Source organism: Prosopis cineraria, unplaced genomic scaffold, assembly GCF_029017545.1.
Source record: "Prosopis cineraria cultivar Desert tree isolate PC_DT_omini unplaced genomic scaffold, ASM2901754v1 PC10, whole genome shotgun sequence".
Taxonomy (NCBI): domain Eukaryota; kingdom Viridiplantae; phylum Streptophyta; class Magnoliopsida; order Fabales; family Fabaceae; genus Prosopis; species Prosopis cineraria.
Window position 1 is genome coordinate 9998266 of NW_026555341.1, and position 13609 is coordinate 10011874.

Here is a 13609-nt window from a genome sequence, read left to right on the forward strand (position 1 = left end):
AACAAGTATTATATACATTTTGGCTAAAAAAAAAAACAAGTATTATATACATATAAATACAATAATCTGAAAATGAAAAAAAATACAAGCATTTTACTTTTCAATGTCCATCCATATTTTCTATGTAAAAGTCTTGACAAATTATTACTCCCTCCGTTTCAAACTATAAAGTATTCTTAGATAAAATCTCACATATCAATAAATCTCATTAAATATACTTAACAACTTTATCTTTTTAAAAAAATATATAAAATTTTCAAAATGCCTGTCGTTTAATATATTAAAAAAAGAATGGACAAAATTAATTATAGAGAGAGAAAGGGTAAATTTGAAATTGATATATTTAATAAAACTTTAATATATTTAAATTGTTTTATATTTTGAAATGAAAAAACTTTTTTAAAAGTACTCTATAATTTGAAATGGAGCCACAGAGGGAGTATTATTTTATTTGATTACTAGTTATATTGAGAACCCTGTAAATATTACCACCTCTTGTTCGGTCTTAACACATTAAAATCTTTATGAGTAACGAAGAATGCATATTTATTTTATTACTTCCCAAGCAAATTAAAGCACACGTAGCTCTAAGCCTCCAACAATTAATATTATTCTATCAATTTTAAAATGTACTCCTTCTATTTCTATATATAAAATGTTTCAATCAAATAACGTAAATCAATAAAAATTAATTATCTAATTAAAAATATAGCAATATTTTAATTTTATATCTAATTATTGTAAATAAAAAATAAATCTTTTTTTCAAAATAAATTAATAAAAGTACTTTTTTTATTTTTAATTTAATAAAGATATAATGATCTATTCATTAAAAAATATGTTAGCAAGTTTTTATATACAACCTTTTATATTTAATGATTAAAAATGTTCTAAAAATTTTTTTATATATAAGATCGAAGGAAGTATGTCTTTTTAGGAAAATTTTTTTGTTTCATTTTATATGTCACTGTAAGTTCAAATCAAGGCAGTAAAAAAGTTCAAATCAATATTTATCATCATTTTTCCTATGATATATCCTAGTTTATTTCAACAATTTCGAAGAGCATTTATTAACTGTAGGGACAAATTTGATAATGCAGTCAATATCAATACTTCTGTATATTAATTGTCTTTTTAGTACATATACTACTGTAGAAACCTTAACAGATATTTTGAAATAGATAGAGTATTTATGAATCACAAAACTCATCTCTAGAGCTCTGTTTGATGAACTGGTGGACTAGCTAATCGGATGGTTAGGTACCATTGATCGAACTCGCGAATACATTAGCTTGGTTTGAATGAAAAGCTGTCTTTTTTGGTTGAGCCAAATTAGAACAGAGTTAAGTTATGAACCAGAATAATTTTCAAAAAACAAATGGTCTGAACGTAAAAAAGGATGATTACATTCAATTCCCTCTCAAAAAAATTAATTACAAATAAAGATCAATAATAAGTCTCATTTAAAAAAAAATCATGTTCCTATAATTTTAATGACAATTTATTTCATATTAGTTCTTACCTGTAATTAATTTTTTTAAGAGAGAATTGAATGTGATTTCCCCTAAAAGAAAAAGGGTGAAGAAACTATAAAAAATCAGAAAAATTAAAAAAATCAAACCATATCAAAAGTCAACTTCATTTTTTAATTTTTCACGGACATATAATATTATTTGATACCATTTTTAAAAAAAAAATGTTGACATTTATGTGTATAAACACAAATACTTTTGAACTAATTATGTCTAATTTAACTAAAATGCTTATCTATTTAATAAGTTATAAAATTATAATTTATAATATGATCATGCTGTGTTATTTTATTAATAATTAAACATGCAGTGCATTTATTTATTATACTATACATGTACTTAATATTATTTTTATTTAATTTTTATTTAATTATTACATTATTAATTCAACTTTTAATCAAATCAGTTAGATCATAACAAAGTGGTTTCACATCGGTTCGACTTTTAAAACGTGTATTATATAAGTGCAGAGAAACGAGACTCTTCCATGGCAAGTGAAATGGGATATGTGAAATGTATTGGGACACAACTATCCAACGTCCACCAGTGCCCTTTTTTTTTTTTTTTTTTTTTTGTATGTGTTTTATTGTCTCCGACTGGGGTGAGACTATCTTGGCCGCTCAAGACTTACACAATTACAAGACCTGTCACGTTTGTCTGTAAATGTCCCTCTGTATATAAAATCTTATTTCCGTCCAGTGACCCCACTCAAATCTCAAAACTATGCATGTGATTTTATGATTCATTCTGGTCCGCGCTCTTTTTAATCTTCAGGAGCTACCTTCATACATCTTGGTCATGCTTATATAGCGCAGAGAGAGGGAGAGGGAAAAAATAATTTTATTTATAAGATATTTTTTAATTTTCAATATCTCTCTTTATATTTTTATTCTTATTAAATACTTTAAATAAAAATATTAATAATAAGATTTAAAAATATTTATTAGAGGTAAAGGCTAATATTTATTAAATTTTAAAATAAAGTTTAAGATTTTTTTTAATTCTGATAAAATATTCTGGAAGTGACTTATAAATAGAATTAAAAAAATATTATTTATTTTTTTATTAATAATTTTGTGGGTGAATTACTAAATTATATTACTTCCTCCGGTTCTAAACATAGAAGTTATATAACTAGTAATTCGTTAAGATTGGATTAAAGTAACTAGTCAAATTAATTATTTCTAAACATTATGCATTATTTTTTTAAATACCTTTTTTTAGTTACTTCCTCCATTAAAAAATATTAAATATTTTGGATCTTTTAATATGTAATTAGTGGTACTTTTCTAAAAATAGCCTTAATTAGGGGCATAATTAATAATTTTTTTAATTAAAATATCTTATTAAATAAAAATAAATATGAGAACAGTATATGATTTTAAATATAATTAATTAATTTATTGAAAGTATGATTTAATTAAAAATATTTTGTAATATTAAACGGAGTGAATTATCTTTATAATATGTTGAATATCACCCTTCCCCTTAATCATTTAATGCAATCAATAGGAATAATTTAAAAAATAATAATAATGCGTGGGGCAAAGAAAATTAATTTATTATTATATTTAGGACCAAAGCAAATTCCACTACCAGCTCATGCGTGGGACAAAGAAGGGTGATTTTTTTTCCCTTGCCGCAAGGTAAATGAAACATTTTATACAGTAATTCATTTAATTATATTCAAATTGCCCAGATATCTTATCTTTTTCAAATAATTAAAAAGGAAAGTCCATTCTTACAAAAAGAAAAAAACAGTATTGCATCACTTAAATAATACAACAAGCATCGGACATATGATCATTACCTCACAACAAATTATTGAGCATATATTCTAATCGACAGCAAGGTCAAACACAGCATATATTCGCCTGAAACAAAAATCAATTTTGAATTTAAAGTAAATTATATTGGTGGTTATTGATACAAAACTGATCATGTTAAAATATCATTGTATATAAATTATATATAACCTTTCCGGATCACATTAAAATATGATTTTGATTTAAAACTATGTATATCTTTATAATAAGGGTGTGTTCGGATGAAAATTTTTGTTTGGAGAGTTGCTTCCCTTCCTGTATTTATCTGATATTTAATGAATGAGAGCTTCTTTGTTTGATTAAAAAATTAAAGGAGAAGGGAGAGAAGTTGCTCCTTGTTTGTGAGGTTAAAAAATTGACAAAGTTTGGAGCTTTTTTTTATGAAGAGAAGAGGGAGAAAATTATAATCAAATTATTTATTTATTATTTTAAAAATTCTAAACTATTTGATATTAAAAAATTATGCATTATCCTCCCTCTCTCTTATAATTAAATAAGTTTTATCACTTTATAAAAATTAATAGATGATTTTTTTTCTCAAATGTAAGACTATATTTGATATATCGAATATATGCATTGTCTAAAATTCTAAACTATATTTGATATTAAGAAATTATGCATTATCTTTTGCCTATCTCTTATAATAAAATAAATTTTATCACTTTATACAAAAATTAATATATGATTTTTTGGTCTAAAATTTTAATATTTTTCCATTAGATGCACTAATAAAATATAATATTAATGTATTTTTTTCAAAAAAATGTTATTAATATGAGTTCATATCCTTAAAATAATAATGTTACTAAAATATAATATAGCCATTTTTAATAATAAATCAAGAAAAAATAAAAAATCAATTTAAAGTTGACAAGCGTAAAATTACCAACTTTTATTGGTTTTCTTTCTCTTCCTTCCTAAACCAGGTTTATTAAAATCCCCCCCTTCCCCGACCCTACGTCATTAAAGTCATTCATGTATCCAATTTGTCTCTTCCCTCTCCCTATGGCAAATTACGTTTAATTAACCATAGAAAGACTTTAATGAGCATAAGGATCCTTAGCAAATATTAAAGTCAAATCAGGCCTCTTAATTCAAAGATTATCCATAAATGAGCTGTTTATGTCACTTCCAGGCTTTAAAGTTTAAACTCACCTTACATCACAGCATAGATTTAATTCTTGACCGATTAATTATTAACATTATATCAATATAAATAAAATATAAATGACAAAATACCTAGCAGATGAAACAGATATTTACCAAACATTTTTTCAATAAGGTCATCATTACACTATATTTGAACACTGAAAATCATTTTATAAAAAAGTTAACTATAATTAAACTCAATAATATTCAAATCTAATGTAATGATATTAATTTTTCTTTTAAAAACTCATGATGAGCTTAACCAAGATCCGCTAGTATTTAATTAACTCATTGAGAACATAATGAATGGATATCATTTCATGTTGACATTTTAAATTATTTGATAATTTAATATTTTATTTTTATACATATTATATATATAATATTATATTTATGTAGTCATTATGTCACAAAAGGTGACTCACTGAAATTTTAATTTTTCATAGTTCAAAGATCATCCATAAAATCAAAATGAGTTTTTCACGTCAATAACATGCTTTAAAGTTTAAACCCACCACCTTATACGATAATATATACTCTTGACCATTTACTTATTAAGGTATCAAAATAATTATATAAAATATAAATAAATAATTAAGAACTTTATGGATGAAAAGAAATATAGCAGGTATTTTTTTAATAAGGTCAATAGTTTGATTGTTTGAATACCTTGGTTAAAAAGTTATTTAAAAAAAAAAAGCTAGCAACTCCAATTAAACTTCGACAATAATCAAATCTCACACAATGATATCTTTAGAATTTAGTCTTGGACTAATATAATGTGATGCTCTGAAGGGCCACGTTTAGTTGGCATAAAACATATATATTTAGAATGCTAATTATACGTAAATTATATAGTAGTAATATTTAAATAAGAAGCCCAGAAAGCATAATTTTATTTTAGGTAAATGAAATCAGGAGTTAGCTGAGAAGAAAGGCACGCACATTCCCACCAAACTCATTTATCATCGTCGCTGAAATTCTCCAAACCCTCTCTCTCTCTCTCTCTCTCTCTCTCTCTCTCTTCGTTCTGGTCCTCTGGTGCGTCCGTGTCTCTCTGTATATGCGCGTGTTCAATAATCTCTCAAAAACTGCAACTACCTCCTACCTATCTACCCTCCACGCTCTTTGAATGCTTTACCCCTCTCTTCTTTATTTATATCTTCCTCTTCTCTCAACCTTATTTCCAATTCTCACTTCCCACCCGTCTCTCTCTAGCGTACGTTTTCTCTCAACCCAGAAACTTCGACACATCTCCGTCCCAGCAGAGCACCATTACTATGGCACCCTCATTTCATGATCCCTCTGTTAGCACCGTCTGTGTGATGGACGCTTCGGGTCACCTTGGCTTCAATTTGGTCAAGCAACTCCTCCAACGGGGCTATACCGTTCATGCTTCCGTTCAGGATCATGGTTAATTTCTCCGCTCGTTCTGATTCTAATTTCATTACTTTTGGTTCGTTTTTACTTAAATGTTTTGTTGTTTTTTTTTTGGGTGTGTTGTGTGATTAGTAGAGGAGCAATTCCGTCGGCTCTCCGCGGATTCCGATAAGCTCAAGATTTTCCGATCGGACCCGTTTGATTACCACAGCATAATCGATGCGCTCAAAGGTTGCTCTGGCCTGTTTTACAACTTTGAGCCTCCCCAAGATCAGCCTGATTATGATGTAAGCTTCGTCAATCCCTTTTTGAAATTCATTGAGATTTGGCCCATCTTGCTGGAAAGTTGCCTCAATAGAAACATTTACTTCAGAGAGTTAATGCATGCGCTTAACATGGTTGATGGTGGTTGGAGAAGACGACAAGTAGCAGAGTTTGTTTACGTTAGTCAATTACTAGTTTCATCAAAAGAGGAAGTAGTTGCAGAGTTATCGAAATGAGTGTCTTCAATTCTTTCCTAACACTGATGGCGTGATTAATAATGCGTTTCACACTTCTTTTTTGAAAAGACAAGTTTCCCTGATCATCTTATCAGTTTTAGAAACAAATTGGAAAGCTCACTTTTATCAGATAGATGAGTCTATTGAAAACTTTTTCTAATTGATTGGCCGTTTAACGGCTTAGTTGGGCAGCTTATGGATGCCTTGTAGAATCCAATTTTAAAACCCTCCGACCTCCAATTGTGCATGAACATCTGCGAAAATAGTGGAAATAAAGCCTTCATACAGTATTAGTTTAGGTTGGTTAATCCTCCCTTGCCCAAATAATTGGTATTATTTATATGTCATTAACCCATTATCATCAATAAATATCCCCCAAATTCAGTGGCCAACCTCCCACATGAGTATCAGCGTAGTGTACCAAACTAATTAATCACTATTTTAGTACTTACCTCCCAAAAAGAATATGCAAGCCATGAAGAAGTGGATGTACTCTTGAAAACTTCAAAACTCACAAAGCTTTTTCACCAGACCTTTTTTTTGCACAATTCAAAGTTGGCCAAAACCGATAAATTCCGTATGAGGCGAATTGTTTTAAACTATTTTGATGTTACAAAAAAGTTTGACCAAGTTGTGAAATCAAAGACGGCTGGTCTGTGCACCAAATTAAAAAGACGGCTATATTTAATTATAAGGAGAAATTTATGGGTTGACTGATATATACTTCCTGGGTTGATATATATATATATATATACACACACAGGAATACATGGCGGATGTGGAGGTGAGAGCTGCACACAACGTGCTGGAAGCTTGTGCTCAAACAGAGACGATTGATAAAGTGGTGTTCACATCCTCGGCCACCGCAGTTGTATGGAGGGAGGATCGCAAATCCCTCGAATTAGACCTTGATGAAAGGCATTGGAGTGACGTCAATCTATGCCGAAAGTTCAAGGTAATTATTTCAACTTAATAATTTTCACGCAATTGTTTGCCGTTGGTTAATTAATAAACTGTTTATATGCTTGTTGAATTTAGCTCTTGATGATTTTATTGCATGGTTTTATTAGTGTCACTTTAATCTCAAATAATTAATTGGTTTATCATGGAGGCCAGTTCAGGGGACTCGTGATTTAAGGTCTAGCCTGCAGCTTTCTGGGAACTATTTAGTTGTAAAAATATGACAAGCTGATGAATGCACGAAAAGTATATATAAACTTAACCTAGAATAAATTAAACTTTTAAACGCAGAAGGCACATGCGACTAGCTAGCTTGATGACCGGGCTATCAATGTATAAAGGTGCAGGTTGATTAAGTTTCTATCGTGATTATATATATCTTCATTTTAAGATTTTTTTATTAGTGAAAAATACATATAAAATTGAAACAGAACTGATACCTAAAAAGCTAAAAACTTTAAGGATCTGTTTTAATATATATATATATATATATATCTTCATTTTAAGATTATTTTAAATTCTTGTTTTAAAATATATAAAAAAGTTGAAAAATTAAAGCTTTGTGCAAAAGTAAGGAATAGAAATGCATTGGTGTGTAATAATTTCAGCTATAATTAGGGGGGCGGCTTATGAAAATGATTGCATCTCAATTATTAGATGGTTTGATAACATGACCAGTGGAAAAATAAAAGTGTAAACTTGAATTCAAGTGGATATATACATGTGATTGAAAGTGAAGTGAGGAGCTGAATATGAAATGGGTGGTGAGCAGTTATGGCACGGGATGTCAAAGACGGTGGCGGAGAAGACAGCGTGGGCGTTGGCGATGGACCGAGGAGTGAACATGGTGTCCATAAACGCCGGCTTGTTGATGGACGACCCTGATCTCTCCATCAAGACCCCTTACTTGAGAGGAGCCGCCGAGATGTACGAGGACGGAGTGTTCGTGACCGTCGATCTCGACTTCTTGGTGCACGCCCACATCTGCGTCTTCGAAGACATCTCATCCTACGGTCGCTACTTGTGCTTCAATCGCCTCATCAACACTCACCACGACGCCCTCATCCTCGCTCGCAAGTTGACTCCTTCTGCCCCTTCCATGCCCCACAGGTTCGTTTATATACCATCATCATCCTCGCTATCATATCTATCTTCAACAATTTTATTTACACTCTTTAAATGAAATATCTATATGATCTATGCAGTGAGGATGGTAAAGGGTTTATTGAGCAAAGACTGAGCAACAAGAAGCTGAACAAGTTGATGGTGGACGTCCAGAGTTGAGTTTGATTCAGCACCTTTATGTAGGTTAATTGGTTTGTGTAACAAAGTGTTGTTATTACATCAATTAGATAAGCCAAAGGCAAAAGTTGATTGCCTCTGTGATAAAAAAGGACGTCCAATTTTTTATTCTTAATTTGTTGAATGCAAATGCCAGCCATTTCCCAATTCACCTCGCGTATTTATCTTTGTGAGTACCTTTTAAATTTGAAGGCATATCTAAATTCTAGTAATTAAATTTTTGGGACTCAATTCATATAAACTATTTCTTTAAAAATTATTTGAGAAACGTAGGTGCATCTAATGGACACCAAATCACAAACTGGAAAGGAAATTAAATATCCTGCGACAAGACAAAAAAAAAAAGGAGAAAAAGAAGAAGAAAAAAAGAAACTGAATCGTGTGGCTGGGAAGGAGATGTGAGTAGGTAACAGAGATTCACACGCATGTAGATAAGGATATCCAGGAGTCTCAGTTGCACGCAGTGTTGCTGTTATCAATCAAAAAGAGGGCAGCACGCAAGAGAAATCAACAGGAAAAATATGTTTAACATACGTTATCATAATAATCATTTTAAATTTAGCTGCTTATTTTTATATTTTAAATATGCTTGTATAAAACAAAAAGTAGAATGAAAAGGCATTTCCCCTGACTAAAATAAATTTTTTCATTATTTTTTTTCTTGTAAGGAGAGATTAAAAAAATATGCTAAAAAATGTCTCTTTTATTCTAATTTTTCTATTTTTTTTCCCTCTACTTTCCTGCCCTTTAAACAAAGCCTAGGAGTTTAAATTTACGATAGAGACTAGATGAATGGACAAATGACAATATAAATGAGAAAAGCTGCTCTAACCCGTAACCACAGTAGCCGGTCGACTGACCTGAAAGTAACTAAAAAGGACTTACAACTGTATTAGGCGTGACGAAAGAGCAACTATTGATGATGATGAACCAAACTTAGCCACACGCCATGTCAAAGGTTACAAATAAATGCAATTCACACTACACACACACACAAATATAATTGAGTTTATAGAAAAATAAATAAATAAATAATAATGAAATTCTTAGTTCTTAAATTTCTCTCAATTATCAATTTAATTCATCAACTTTAATTTAAAAAAATTACAATCAAATCTCATAGAAGAAATTTAAATACAACTGAGTCCCACAAAATAAAAAAATTATTCTGCAGTTTCTTAATCCTTTAGTGTGAATAATTCTATAAGTAAAATTATTCATTTGTCCTGACTGAATCAAAAGGAAAGAACAAAGAAAGAGAAACCATTTTCATATAGTGGAGGTAATGACCTGAGTTATCGCGATTGTTTTCAAAAAAGTGAGATAAATAGGATCATTTTGTAGCTAATATGCCAACCCATTGTTATCATCTCATCTCATATTATTGCATCTTCGATCTTCTAAGTGATGTAGGAGTTCGTTAAGAAAGAAAAGCCCAGCTTCAACCTTCAGTTTTACTATTACTATGATTGCGCCAAATGAGGTAAATAATGAGATCTGTTTGCATATGTTCTTTGCCAATCATCTAATTTAGTCTTTTATTATTTGTTGGTCGAATGAAGCCATGTGGGTTGTCCCTTTCTCTCTTCGTGAGTATATTAGTTAGAGTGGTCTCTCTTTCTCTCTTTATATGGTATATCTGTTGTGAACACTGTTTTTTGTTTGGGCGTATTTTACACTTAATAAAAATAATAATTAATTTAACCTAAAAAATATATATAAAAACATAAAAATGAAATTTAATCTTTCTTAATATTATATTTTTAATGTAAAAAAATTTTAGAATTTAATCTCATAATTAGGATTTTATTTCTGTTAGTTCACTAAAAAAACTAATATATATAATTATATATAAATACAAAAATAAAATTTGATTCTTTTTTAGGATTATATTTTTTAAAAAAAATTTTGCTTAAATCCTCGAAATAATCTCTCAATAATTTGAAATATTGGGAGTAAAAAATTTTTTTTAAAAAAATTTAATTTAATTAGCAAATAGGGAGAGTGAAATGTGCACTTTGCAGTGTTTCACTTACCTTTTTAGATTTTTAGCCAGAGCATAAGCCGACAATCTCGAGTGAAGACCAAAGAACAACCTTAAATGGGGCTTTTCAGCCAGAGCAGGGCAAAGAAAGTCACACCCAAAAGCAGAAGGCAGAAGGCAAAATCCAAGATGAAAAGCAAAAAGCAGACGTAGAGCAAGAAACGCACACACATGGCAGTCACACATGCAGAGAGGAAGAGGAAAGCAGAAACAAAGACTAGAAGAGAGGCAACCGGATGCAAAGTATTTCAACCACCCCTATGCACTTTCAGCCAAATGCAGAAGAAAAACAGAGGAATTAAAAAAAAAGCAAGAAGATGGAAGATGCACATGAACACGGCAAAGATGAAAACGCGACAAAGGGAAGGAGAAGCAAAAGAACAGAGATGATGATTTGAGATGGAAGCATGTAATGGTAAGTGATCATCTACTCTCTATATAAAGATTGAGGATTTTGGGAAGGCAAGAGGATTCGGGGGGGGGGAGAGAAAATCGGGCAAGAAGAGATGGAGAAATTTCTTAAAAAAAAGAAAGAAGATCAAGAATTTAGACTGAAATATTTGTGGATTTTCTAGAGAAGGGAACCGAAAGAATTAGTGGAATTCATGGCTGATTCTGGAAGTAATCTGAGGCTTTGAAGGCAAGAGAGGTTGGAAATTCCCAACTGCTGTAATAGGTTTGAATTTCATGAATCCAAATTTCTCTAATTTTGATTGATTAGCCTATGTTATCTGGTTGATTATTTGCCTTTTTTTTTACTGTGACTCGGTGTTGGTACAGCGAATCTGGAGTTGAAATAAGTTGGAATTTTTCTGTGTGTTTTTTTTCGACCAACTTACAAAGGGATCTAGGTTTACCTCTATATGTGTATGTGTTGAACGAGTGGTTGTCATGGCTGAATAATTTGTGCATATTTGAAGTCATTTAAAAGCTCATAGACGGATTAGCAATCTGAGATACCTTTTGGTTAAAAGCTGATTTCATGATCTGGTGGTTGGCATTGTGTGAACTATTCAAATTTTAGTGTTTAATGGTATATTAGTAAAATATAAGAGCATGCTTTCAAGTTTTAAAATATTAACTAAAGGTTATGGGTTTGAATCATATTTTTTATTCTAAGTTTTCATAAATCATTATCCAACTATCTATAAGATTATATATGATTTTATACCCTCTAGTAATCAAAGAATGTAGTTCAATTGAATTTCTAGCCTCTTGGTATTTGAAAATTTATCATCATGCGTGCTTAGTAATCATGAAAACTTGTCAATTTCATGTTGATCGTTTTAGGTATGGTTGGATCATAATATTAATCTTCATGCTATTTGATTTATTGGCCGTGCGAGATTTTAAGAAATCCGCATAGGCATTCAAAATGATCATCTACCGTGTAAATTAATAAGGTTTCACAGGTAGATAGATTCAACTTATATATATTAATATGGGTTCTAATGATCCTTCACAGAAATTAACTTTTTTTTTACTTAAATCGATAAAACATTTAAGTTTTCGTGTGAGAGTTTAAGGAATTTTCATATAGATTTAAATTAATTGCATCATCATATAGGATAATAAATCCTCATAGATAATGTGATTATCAATTTATATGTAGTAAATAAATAATTTTTTGTAAATAAAATAAAATAATAAACGTTTTTTTAATAAAGTTAATTAATTATATTAATATATTTACGTGATAACCTTAAAATTCTTAGGTCATATGAGATTTTCAAATATCTATAAATTGTTAAGATAATCATTTTGTTGTGAGTTAATATGACTCTGCTGTTATGATGATCACAAGTTTTATCATACTCTGTGAGTGATAAAAGTCTCCGTTGGCATATCGAATAAATTTTTAATATGTAAAAGAAAATATATTAAAATAAAATATTTTATAAATAATCTAAGATTTCATATGGTGAGGAAAATATATAATTTTAAAAGGTATTAAGTCATTTGAATGTCCACAAGTGACAATAAGTCTCCGTAGACATATTAATTTTTTTAAAAATGATAATAATACTTTTCCATGTTGACAAAGTGAATCTTCAAAATAAAAAAAGTATAACAACAAAAATAGTTTCAAAAATATAAATGGGAGTGAGAAAATGAAGGTAAATTATCTTTGTAAATTAAAAAATATCAACTCACATTCTATAAAATTATTTTGTTTGCGATTGATAAGTTATTTTTCATTTAAATTTCTCTTTTTATAAAAATTATAAATAAAGAAAGCCATTGACATTGGTCTTATCCTGAACTACGTAAATTTTGATTCACATTACAGGGTATGTAGGTTTTAGAGTCTGATTTTGAGTCAAGTCCTTCTTTGTAAATAAATAAATATTTTTCACTTAATTATTATCATTTTTTTAAAACATGTGAATAAGAAAGGAATAATTAAAATAATTTTAAAGCCATATTAATTTAGCACAATGAATTTTAGGTAACCGTTCTTAGGGGTTATGGGGTGTCTAACACCTTTCCCACACTTAATCGACTCTCGAACCTATTTTCTGATTTTGCTGATCATCCTTACCTCTTTTAAACGGTTTTTCAAGATTTTCCTCAAATTTTGGTGGCAACTCCTATTTCTTTGGTCTTCTTTCCGAAGGCCAAAACCTCCGTTCTAGCATGTCGTCCGCGTCACATTTTCGAGTGTGACATCTATGGTGAGCAGTTACAAGCCTTGCATTTGTAATGGTGTATTTGAGATTATAGTGCTACTTGGTTGAGTTGATAAATTTATTATCAAATGACAAAATGTGTTGTTAACAGCCTGAGTGTAAGTTATCAATATGCTATAAGAAGTTGTCAATATATTATGTATGGTTCAAGTTGAGTTGATAAATTTATTATAAAAAGTAGGTTGAGCTTATAAATCTATTATGAAATGGCAAGATGTGTTGTTAA

The 13609-nt window shown here is 29.7% G+C and overlaps 1 protein-coding gene across 2 annotated transcripts; it reads left to right on the forward strand.

Annotated features, from left to right (window-relative positions):
- Positions 1-5548: 5548 nt before the first annotated feature.
- Positions 5549-8796, forward strand: LOC129323217 (cinnamoyl-CoA reductase-like SNL6). 2 transcript variants are annotated; one of them, XM_054969827.1, is made up of 5 exons: positions 5549-5920; positions 6023-6174; positions 7151-7342; positions 8120-8457; positions 8553-8796. In XM_054969827.1, exons 1-5 carry the CDS (start codon positions 5788-5790, stop codon positions 8629-8631), a joined length of 894 nt encoding a protein of 297 aa, XP_054825802.1. In that variant the 5' UTR covers positions 5549-5787; the 3' UTR covers positions 8632-8796. The 2 variants fall into 2 exon arrangements, with proteins under 2 accessions (XP_054825802.1, XP_054825800.1); XM_054969825.1 differs by having other exon boundaries at positions 5554-5920; positions 6020-6174.
- Positions 8797-13609: the final 4813 nt, after the last annotated feature.